The 12,288-nt window shown below is 38.6% G+C and overlaps 1 protein-coding gene across 11 annotated transcripts in view; it reads right to left on the bottom strand.

The window, feature by feature from the left end:
* BRD9 (bromodomain containing 9) overlaps nt 1–12,288 on the bottom strand; it is a 54,324-nt gene that overhangs the window by 19,445 nt on the left and 22,591 nt on the right. For all 11 annotated transcript variants that reach the window (XM_075212679.1, XM_075212678.1, XM_075212677.1 and 8 more), the window contains 5 exons: nt 11,165–11,185; nt 10,285–10,417; nt 10,100–10,172; nt 9,267–9,362; nt 6,282–6,414 (listed from right to left, as the gene is read on the bottom strand). In XM_075212679.1, the coding sequence (XP_075068780.1) occupies nt 6,282–6,414; nt 9,267–9,362; nt 10,100–10,172; nt 10,285–10,417; nt 11,165–11,185 (456 nt within the window). The remainder of the gene's footprint in view (nt 1–6,281; nt 6,415–9,266; nt 9,363–10,099; nt 10,173–10,284; nt 10,418–11,164; nt 11,186–12,288) is intronic.

Genomic DNA, 12,288 nt, shown 5'->3' on the forward strand with positions numbered 1-12,288 from the left:
TGCCCCCAGAAACACATAGTATGCCACAGTTGCCCCCAGAAACACATAGTATGCCACAGTTGCCCCCAGAAACACATAGTATGCCACAGTTGCCCCCAGAAACACATAGTATGCCACAGTTGCCCCCAGAAACACATAGTATGCCACAGTTGCCCCCAGAAACACATAGTATGCCACAGTTGCCCCCAGAAACACATAGTATGCCACAGTTGCCCCCAGAAACACATAGTATGCCACAGTTGCCCCCAGAAACACATAGTATGCCACAGTTGCCCCCAGAAACACATAGTATGCCACAGTTGCCCCCAGAAACACATAGTATGCCACAGTTGCCCCCAGAAACACATAGTATGCCACAGTTGCCCCCAGAAACACATAGTATGCCACAGTTGCCCCAGAAACACATAGCATGCCACAGTTGCCCCAGAAACACATAGCATGCCACAGTTGCCCCCAATACATTTTATGCCACAGTAATGTCCCCATTGACTCTTATGGCCTCAGAATTGGATAAAAAATTTTTTTAGGACACTAATAAATTTATAAAAAATAATAGAATTTTATACTTACCTCTTCCAGCAGTGAAACGGTCCGCAAAGGTGCTTGGGAGAAACTGCGCTGCCGGCACTGAACTGCTGCGCAGGCGCAGCAGTTCAGCTCTTCTCCAGCTGTCATTTTTAATAAATGACAGCCGGAGAAATGCTGAGCTGTTGCGCTTGCACAGCAGTTCAGTGTTGGGGAAGGAATGACAGCCGGAGAAGAGCTGAACTGCTGAGCTTGCGCAACAGTTCAGCTCTTCTCCGGCTGTCATTTAGAACAGTCGGACGGCGTGCCAGGACTCAAGGGGCTGCGTGCCACCCCCGGCGTGCCGGGGGTTGCCGACCCCTGCACTAGAGTATAGAGGTGCATTACATGAGTTTGGGCACTTTAATTCTCCCTCCAAAAGCTTCCCCTTCTCCCTCTCTATACCCCCATAATCTGCCCAAGCCTATTTTCATTTCTGCTGACCTCCCAAAGGAGTGGAGGTATGTCTTCAGGAGGCCTTACTTCTCGCCTTCCCAGAGGGAATGAAGGAGTGAAACCTAGGACCCTTCACTAAGGGGATTTAAGAGCAAGAAAATAACACTTTCCTCCAGTGGTCAGGGAAATAATCTTTCCCAGATCAAACAAGACATTCCCATAGAATTGTAGGGATTCCAGAATCACAAGCCCTTTTGGACTCTTGAAGACATAGTCCCAATGAGCCCCACAACGATGGTTTCATCCCCCAGATATTGAGGCCACAATGATATGCTTCACCAGATTAAGCAAATCCGATCTGGGTCTGCCAAACTGCAAACCCTCCACCAATTGCTCTGACCACTTCTTAACTGCCTAACACCCCTTTCACACAGAGACATGGACCCGGGAATAACCCAGGTTGTGTGCTTGTGTGAATGGGGCGACCCGGGTCTTGTAACCCGGGTTCAAGACCCTCTGGTCATGACCAGGGTCATTCCAGGATTGGAGCCAGATATGCTGCAGTCTGAAAGGTGTTACTGGGTTATTCGACCTGGGTTCAATTAAAAGCAAGTGATTGGAGGGGCTCAACTTGAAGATTCAATGCAGACATGGCTCCAGTGTGAAAGGTGGCGACCCAGGATATATCCGGAACCAAAGTGCGGTCTGAAGTGTTGCAACACGGGTTGAAACAGTGTTCATTATCCTCTGTCTGACCCGGTATTTTGGTGAGAAAGGGGTATTATTGACACAAGATTAGTATAAGGGATGCCCCTTCCGCTCTGTATGTTGGACTTAAGGGGGCCTCAACTTTCCTGTTCTTATTATGCCTTAAAGTAGTGGGATTCGGAATGGTGGTGATCTTAGATAGGCGAGTTATGAGAGCATTTAACTTAGGTGGAGATTTACTTTCACCAAAGGATTGCTCGGGAGAGGATAAAGGGACTTAAAGCTGCAGGAGAACTGAAACCTATGATCAGGCTTGGTTCATGCTTCAAATAAAAGGTCCTGAGGGAAAGGGAGCACTGTTTCTTACTCTTACACAACAAATTATCGGTAATCAATTCACCACTGTCCTGTATATTTAGTGTCTGTCAGATGGTTCACACTAAATCCTCTACTCCCTACATCCTCTTCTCCTCAGGGTCATAGACTTAAGCTCAGAGTCTGAAGGACACCCGGAAGCTTATGTAGGATTCCATAATCCTTTATAGGAGAGAGGAAACTTGAAACAGACGCTGCACCGACTTTGCCAGACCTTGAGCCCAAGCCTGTTCGGTTCTCTAGAACATGCAGCGGGCTGTGTGAGCTCTGCATTTGTCTGGGCCAAATACTTCGCCCAGGCGGGATCTGTCATTTCAGTGGGAGCCCCTAAAGGTGACCACTGGTCCTGTCTCACATACCATGCATAGGGCATCCGCCCCCAAACTCTGCACAAGGCAATTTGCAATGGCATCTGGAACAGGCAAAAACATCTGTCACTATCCCTCCTCCATGCTGAGCCCTAGATGTACTCCCCTTCCCAGACATATTTTTAGATGAGGACAGCTGCAGTGCACAATCCAAGGTGTATGAAAATTGCAAAACAGAACTGTCCAGGAAAATGTTAGAACCCCCAGGAAACCAGAACCACAATGCTCACACACTACTTCCCTGCAGAGGAGAAGACACAAGGCGAGGAGAAGGAGGTGATGCTGCACTTCACAAAAATTGTTAACCTATGGGATAAATAGATGTCAAGAGCTTGAGAAAACTGGTTGTAAATTTAGGATTCAAGTAAAGATATCTGCAGCTATAGACCAAATGCACACACTGATGCCACAGCATTACTACAGTTTCCATATAATTTTATTTTAATATAAAATATATATATATTATATATTTATATTTATTTTTTTTCGCTGCTCCTTACCTTTATAGATACACACACAAAACCAGGGGCGGATGATTGGCCAGAGCCTACCGGGACTTTTCCGACTAGGCCGGTGGCGAGAGCAGGCTGCCAAAGCTTTTTTAAGATGGAGGTTTAAATAAATTATTTATGCCTATCCCGATTGGGGGGCAGAAATGGTTGAAGAGAGCAGGCCCCCCGAACTGGCTGTAGGTCAGCATGGTGCTGGGTGGCTAGCCCTTCCTCCGGGACCAGCCAATTTCCCTAATGTTGATGCAGATCTATTGATCCCTCCATCTTCCAATCTCCGTAGTGCTAAATGTCACATGGGACGTGCACCACGCGGCAGGTGCCGTCCCATGTGAACAGAAAGAGGAGTCTCAAGCAGCTGCAGTACAAGGTATGTGTGATTGCAATGAGGGAGGGGGGCTGCTTCCACGTGTGAAGGAAAGGAGGGGGGGCTGCTTCCACGTGTGAAGGAAAGGAGGGGGGACTGCTTCCACGTGTGAAGGAAAGGAGGGGGGACTGCTTCCACGTGTGAAGGAAAGGAGGGGGGACTGCTTCCACGTGTGAAGGAAAGGAGGGGGGACTGCTTCCACGTGTGAAGGAAAGGAGGGGGGACTGCTACAACGTGTGAAGGAAAGGAGGGGGGACTGCTACAACATGTGAAGGAAAGGAGGGGGGACTGCTACAACATGTGAAGGAAAGGAGGGGGGACTGCTACAACATGTGAAGGAAAGGAGGGGGGACTGCTACAACGTGTGAAGGAAAGTAGGAGGGGGGGACTGCTACAATGTGACAGAAGAGAGGGGTATGTTGCTATAATGTGTGAGGAAATGGGGGGTTCTTAATATAATGTGTGATATGAGGGAAGGGAGGGGGACTGTCTTACTAATACATGGGTGGGAGGTAGACTATTAATTTAATGGTGGAGTTTAGGTGGGGCAATTTAATGGGTGCTATTTTATCTATGGAATGATGGTGGAGCAATTTAATTTGTTGGTGAGGTGTTTAATTTAACAGTGGGGCCTATTAAATTAGAATAGAGTGACGGGACCTTTAATTTAATGCTGGGGTGGTTTGGGGAGGAAAGTTATTTATTAAATGTAATTATGAATTATCTAATGCCGGGGATGGTTGTGGGAGATGGTAATGTTAAAAGTAAATGCTATTCATTTTTTGCTCTGGTTGGTTGAAGGGAAATATGTCTATTTATTAAATGTGTATACTATTAATTTAATGTCAGAGCAGGCTGCAGGGAAATATATCTATTTATCAAATGTGAGTACTATTATTTAAATATTGGGGCTGGAGAGAAGAATAACTATTAAACGTGTGCACTAATGATTTCATGCCAGGGCTGGTTGGCATTTTCTGAATTTCATGTACCCATTATTTTTTTCAAATAGGGACTCCAGAATTCCAGGATCCAGAATAGCAGCAACTAAGTTAAAGACTCCAGCAGCCACAGGTGGTGAAAGTGACAATAACAGGTAGGAGAGAGCAGGACAGTCTCCCAACTGTCCTAAATCTGGTGGGGCAGTTCTGAATTTGGATGACTGTCTCACTAAGTCAGGATTTGGTCCGACAGTTAAGGGGTTGTATATGCCCTGCTTCACACTATACTGCTTGTGAAGGCAGAGCTGCATGCACCTAACAGTAGTGCATACAGTTTTGCCTGCGTATTTGTCTAAAATATATCTAAAATAATAGCCCTCCTGTCTTACGTGCCGCGGGCCTGCCAGAGCCTAATTCCAGCTCTGGTGATACTTTAGAGGTTCTTGCATTGATTGCCTGCTTTCTACTTTGCACTGGTCCCATTCTCAGATCACTTCGTTGAACATATGGCCAGCCCCCCATTGCACTGACAATATCATTAATCCTGCCTCCTTTGCACTTATTATATCACCAGCAAACTCTTGGAATAGCTCTCCCCTACACTTATGCCATTGTCTGCCAACCCTCCCTGCACTGATATTAATTTAAACCACCACCAATGACTGGGCACATTTAGGGCTCACACAATTGTTACAAGATAAGTGTTTTCTTGCAGATGCTTGAAGCATTTCAACTTTGTGGTGATCGCACCTGGACATCCATTCATTTCAATGCATTTTTTGAAACACAGTACACATTTATATATTATATAGAGAGATCTGACTGGTAGTTTGCATCTTATGATGTCAGGGAAAGATGCAACAGTGAAGTGCTCATATGCTGCTCTGGCAGACTGATCAAATATAATTGTGCCAACATGTTTCATAATAGTTAAACTTATTATACAAAGTCAGATATATTTATTTGAAGGGATTTTTGGAAGGAAGTGTTAGTAGACAAATTATATATATATATATATATATATATATATAGTAATGCAAAAGGATTCATGCAATTTTATAACACAGGACTGGCAGCTTTCACCATGCATTGTTTTAGAAATGACCCACTGTGTCTTAAGTCATCGCATATCGGGTTTTCTAAATGATGCTACAACAAAATTCCAGTTATTTCTAAGTCGCGCCTACTTCGTTTTATTTACAGTGTTAAATTAATAGGAAAATACTAATTAATTTAAGCAACAACGTAACTGCAATGCCACCTAAAAGGCAAATGTCTGCTGGGAGAGTAACTGCACCACAAGAAGAAGAAAAAAGACAAATGGCGAAGCAGGAAAAAGCCCGACAACAAACTATGACTGATGGCCAAAGAGAACGCGTACGTCATCAACATGACTCCTCAGCAAATTCCCGCCACAGAGAAAACAATCGAAGAGCGAACAGGACAGAGTAAATATCACATCAACACCCACAAACTTAGCGTACAAGATGCCATGCTATTCTTGATGTCTAACATTTATAAAACAAATATTAATCCTCATAATTGTGGTCCCATGAACAGTATTTGTGAATTTGTCATGATAAAACAGAATTTAACAGTTACCAGAAAAGGGTTCAAAATTCGATCATTTTGACTGGCTTTTAACTAGTCTTAAATAAAGACCTAGGAAGGACAGTACAGCTATAAAATATCGAGAACCTTAAGCAAACACTTTTTGTCAACCAAGAAAATGGATATGACTGTCATACTCAACTGCATTTAGTGATGATTGAAAAATTGTAGTTTCATTCATGAATTAGTTAAATCAAATATGTCCTGAAGGCGGTAAAGGATCTTAACATTGAAACATATGGGGTCAGTTAGCTAGATAATTTTTCACATATGCTATTTCTTATATTAAATGTGCTCACAAAGATGTGAATAAAATGACACATTACATTTATTGAAAAAATACCATGTATCGAAATGTATTTCACCATTATCAGTTAAAACAATAAATAAAGCAATGAGTTATATATTGCAGTACATAGGTTATAAACAAAAATATATTTACCTTAGAGCACATTGTATTCCCGTGTCATCACCATATCCAGCATACATCAACTCCATTTCATCTGGCTTAAGGTCAGGGAAAAGTGTATTATTTTGCAATGATAGGGCAGTGCTTGCACTGTTGAGGAAGGTGACTATAGGAAATAGGAAAAATATATACTGTAGTTGTATGCATACAATTAAGTGTAAAATAAAGAAAAAGAAGAAAAAAAAAATTGTGGTTGTGCGTTTTAGCCCATATTCCGGCAATATCCACGATTATCTCAATAGATCCACAAACTAAACGCTATTGAATAAAAGACACAAAGCAGCTGCTAAAGGAAGAAAGGTGTGTTTCAGTGATTGAAGTGGGTCTAGGCCAGTGTTGGCTAACCTGTGACACTCCAGGTGTTGTGAAACTACAAGTGCCAGCATACCCTTCCACCAAAAACTTGCTATATATTGGCAAAGAATGCTGGGACTTGTAGTTTCACAACACCTGGAGTGTCACAGTTTAGCCAACACTGGTACTGGTCCATTCAGGGGCAACGCTGAAATACCACTAATCTATTGCAGCTGTGTGCATTTTCTTAAGCAGTGTTAAATCTGCCGTCTCTATGGAAGCAACAGTGGAACCCCAGCACCAGAGGTATGTGTGGGGGGGGACGGGGACGCCTAAAAGTGGAAGTAAACCCTTTCGAAGCATAAATGTCCATGGTAATATTTCTAGTTAAGCAGTTCTCTTTTGTAAATGAGACAGAGAATAAGGGGAAAAAGGAAACTTTGCCAAAATACAATAAACGTTTGCAAGTTTGTGCATCTTGAGCTCACTACTAAATAGATCGTTTTCATTTTCACTACTGTATTATGCAACAATCTTTTTTCCCCTTTATAATACTATATAAAGTATATAGCATTGGACTTTATTTTGATTGCTCTATTGACATATATCCTTTTTAAAGTTAAATATAGATTTCTTAACACATTCACAACCTTTGTTTGACTATTTAGAATAATTAATACAATATTGAATTATTCCTAATTATTTTTAAAAGTGGTGATTTTGGAAATTGTGCAAAGAATTACGCGAATATATTTTGTTAAAATTTTTGTGCTAATATGCAGTCTCACACTAACATATTGTGTCCTCAGATTACATTTAATCAGTTTAGTTGTCTATCTTATGTAGGTTTCACACATCACTGCCATTTTTTAGTTTTGGCAAGACACCTTGCTCAAAAATGCTTGGTCATAAAAGCAGAAAAACTCAATATAAAACTACAAATGACATGTAAGACAAACTTTACAGAGGAATTTGTAAGATATACCTGTATGTATATTTACATTTACCTGCTATAAAATATCACTGCGTTGCAAACTCTTAAAAACAGGGATTTCATCATTAAGGGAACTGTGGGAATAGACGATGGACGAGTAAATTGTTCCTCATGGAATTCCCTACCATGCCCAATCTGACTTCCCCACAGCCTTCAAATCTTAGACACTCTCTGAACACTCATCTCCTATTTAGCACTTACCTTATCCCCGATAATACTATTCACATTAATGCATCCTCACAACCGTCCCAATCTCCACTGTGAGCCACATTCGCTCCTCTTGTTTCAGCTGTGCCCTCTTCCATTTAGAATGTAATCTCTCTAATGAGCAGTGTCTGCCATACCCTTTGTTTTCATGTCTGCATTTATTATGTCTACCTTGTATGTCCCTGTTTTTTTTTTTGTTTTTTTACTTCAATAGTATTTTTTATTATTCTTCTGTATGTCCCTGTTTTATGTATGTCCTGTTTTCCCTAGCTAACTAACTATGCATCAAGGAACTGCTGACTTATGCCACAGATGCAGCTAAGTATGTAGAGTCATATCTAACTTGCATACAGCTGTTTTAAGCTTACAAGCTCTCAACAGTGCAAGAAATGGAACAAACTACTTCTTTGGTGTAGGTGCTGATTGGATATATGGTTTTGATTTTATGGGTTTGGTTGACTCTTATGGGCTTCATTCATTCCATTTGTAGGGGATGCAGTGTGTGTCTCAGGCTCCAACTGTCCTTTCTGACTCTTTCGTTAGGGGAGCTGTAGACTTCGTAACAAAGGTAGATCTGAGGGAAAAGGGTTCCTGACTAGGATTGTGACAAAGCGATTTGAAAACCCTATCTAGCGCTGCAGCCTTCAGGACATGGCGTTATCAATATAGGAGTCCCTTCCTCTTTTGAAGACAGCAATTATGCACTTTTTGCACATACATTGACTGGGTAGACTTCTACATGATTAGCAACTAACGATTGTAGCTACAACTAATATATATATATATATATATAAAAAAATACAGTTCACATAGCACCACCATTGAACAGCAGATTTTAACAAATAGTGCATAATGTAAGGGAATTCATTTAAGAGAAACACAAGGAAATTTGAGTACTTTGCCCTGAAGAGCCTACTATCTGTATGTATGTATGTATGTATGTATGTATGTTGAAAAATACAGGGACATTTATAAGAGTGATCTTAAAACTGTTCAATAGTGGGAAAAGCTTGCTTAACCAAGCAGAAACACATTAGTAAGGGGTAGTAAGTTGTTTGCACAGCTGTTAACACACTACGTTTCAACAATTTATTAAAGTTATGAGATCTTTTATCCAGAGTGCTTGGGACTTTGCTTTCTGTAGAAGGTATTTTTTGCATAATTTGGAGCACCAGGCCTAAAGTTTACTAAAATATATTTAGAAATTACACCTTTCTTACCCCACACAGCCCCTAGAATTCACCACCTCTTTATCAGTGATACTCACAGTATTTCTATATATATTATATGACCAAAGAGCAGCAATTATTAGCTTTTATTCCTTTCTGGTTTACAGGTATCTTGATTAAGTCTATATTATCAAAATGTAACCCTAGAGGGCAGGCATCCATCAAAGAAAACATTGTTATGCATGTTTTCTAGCTAAATAATCGTAAATATCAGAAGTATCACTTGTTTCTCACCTTTGTGCCTGCGATCATCTTTGAAGCCCAATGTTGTAAAGCTAGGTAACAGTTTACTTGATAGAGAACCTAAATCAACAGGATGAGTTTCTTCCTCTACAAAAATAAAATTTAGATATATTACATAGATAACTTCATTTTACCAGTGTACAACATTGGCAAGCATCTATGTCTTTCTATGTGTATATGGTCTTGGGTAGAAAAATACATTTTAAAGCTTATAAATACATTGTACATCCCCAAATAAACCAAGAATATGGTAGTTTAAAGTAAACAAATGATAATGAGAAGGCGATATTGACAACTGTTAATGGTGTCAACAAAAGCAGCATATTATATAGCTAATATGCTATACAACAGTAAACTTCTGTTAGTGACATTTCACTAAAAATGAGAAAAAACAAAGCATAATTTTCATTACAATCAAGAAAAAATAAAAAGTAGAGAAGTTTTTTTTGTTCATAGAATTCTCAAACCAAATAGCTGCAGATAAAAGGGCATATTCAATTCTCGGCAGAAACGCAGAAAATCTCGCGGTCTACGCACGATTACCGTTATTATGGTAATCGTGCGCGGAAAAAACGTTAATACGGTAATTTACTCGCTGGATTTCAACTCCCTGAGCTGAAGTCCAGCTACTACCGTATTAGCGTTAAGTTTTTCCGCGGCGCGGAAAACTAACAATTGAATATGCCCCAAAGAGTAATAAAAATAATAGCAGTAGAAATAATATTTTTCAAAACGAACTACTTTAAACAACATTTCCATTAGACGTTAGTTGTCTGGTTAAAAAAAATGTGTTTCTCCAAAACATGTTAAAATTCACTACTTACCCTCGGCATCGGGATCAGAGTTGACCACAGTATAAATTAAAGTCCCATCTACATTCTTTTTCAGGTAACCAATCTGAAATTAAAAATTCCCTCAAGGAATTAGACAAACACTACACTGTTTTACATTTATTCTAATAATATGATAATCACAGAACTCAATTCCATTTACGTATCAAATTAGATACCTTCCTATTTGGCAAATATCTGTTGACCTTATCCCTTGCTTCATCTGCAGCATGCTCTACCAGAGCCAGAACATGTTCTTCGGCAGTGCTGTCTGTTAAACTGCATGCATTTCCTTCAGGCTCAAAAATACAACTAAAAAAAAGTAAAAAAAATATAGCATATACTAAAATATATAAAAGGACTTCAGCTGTTAAAGTAAATCATATTATAAATTCATACGATAGACAGTTGTGAGTGAAAAGTAAGCTCAGTAAAGTGTGTCTGTCTCTTGTACCAGATAATCCCATCATGATCCCAAAATAAACATTTGGGGACTTATTAACAACAGTATGAACAAGGTTTAAGATGTTTTTCAAAAATTTAAAAATATAGATTTTTGAGAAAATCAAAATCTAGATTTTTAAAATTTTTACATTTTATTGAAACATAATGCTGTGGTATATGTCATATACAAGCCCATAAAAAGAGGTTTAAAATGAGACCTAACCCAACTCTCTAGCTAAAATCAGGTGAGCTACAAATGCAATTTAAAAAAACGTTAAAATCTAATTTTTCGGTACAAAATTGTAGCTTTTAAAGGCATATAACTTCAAAACCAGTGTACATATCAGCATGGCAGCATTTATTATACCATTTAAATGAAATTAGGCAGAATTTTTTTTCTAAAACGGTGTTGATTTGATGTGGAATGACCCAGGTCTAGTAAATGCGCAAACACAAATTTTGTAAATTAAAAAGTGAGTCACACTAAAAAAATATAAATACAAATAAATATATATATATATATATATATATATATATATATATATATATATATATATATATATATATATATATATATATATATATATATATATATATATATAGCATAATACATACCTTTGATCATCCTCAATTACCCTGCAAACAATGTACAAAAATAAACAGTGTTTAGTTGCACAATATATATATATTTATCAAAACAAACAAAAACATTTCCATGTAGAAAAGGACACACATACATTTATATATATATATATATATATATATATATATATAATTTTTTTTTATTACACACACAGGGTGGTGGTTGTCTTTTTAATAGCTCGTTTGATTTTCACATTTCAAAACGCAAAGTAAATCATTATGGTGAGGAAATAAAACAAAACATACAGTGTAACCTATAAAGTCACAATAACTCTCGCGATTTCCAGTGTCTGGCAGAGGCATCAACCGCTTTTATCTGTAGAACACATGCAGTACACCAGATTATACAGGTTATGCTGAAATTGGGTCAGACTGAATGGCCAGATTACAACAAGCTTCATGTTTTGGAGATGGCTGATGACTGTACAAACATGCAAATGCTATTAATTTGATTTGTTCAAATCTGGTACACTTTAGTATTAAAGGTTCAAGAGGTGCTTTTAAACACATGTGATGTGCATAAACAAAGGGACTCCCCATGATCACACCCTAATCTTTTAATTTTAGTTCAAACCTGAAAGGCTTTTGACCCTTTCTGGAATACATAATAGTGTATATTCCGACCCCTTTTTTCTGTTTTGGAAATTTCAATAAAAATGGTTATTCAAAACAAAAAAAAAACCCGAAAGACTTTTTGGCTCCATATTCCTAAAGAACAAAAAAAAAATCTAAAATTTTGCTTTAAAAATAACCAGTAATACTAAAATACAAATTGGCTTATAAAACAAAGGTACTAATAACATTCACAAGTATATATGAAAAAGTTTTAGTCACCTTTTGCAGAAAATGACCAATAGACAAAAAAGTAGTTAGCCTTCAATGTTGTTTAATGAGGACATTAATTGTCCCTGTGTGTGAATCATTTAGTTCACAACTGTTTATGTACAAGTACAATGTGGATTTAATAATAGACCAAAATTAGAAGTTGCTTTATATAAAAGGGTTGCTAATAACATTTAACAAATATATATTAAAGTTCCCGTACCTTGACTGGAACAGGAGATGTTTGTCATTCTATTTAAGTTTGCTGTGCAGAT

The sequence above is a fragment of the Mixophyes fleayi genome, chromosome 5, assembly GCF_038048845.1.
Source record: "Mixophyes fleayi isolate aMixFle1 chromosome 5, aMixFle1.hap1, whole genome shotgun sequence".
NCBI lineage: Eukaryota > Metazoa > Chordata > Amphibia > Anura > Limnodynastidae > Mixophyes > Mixophyes fleayi.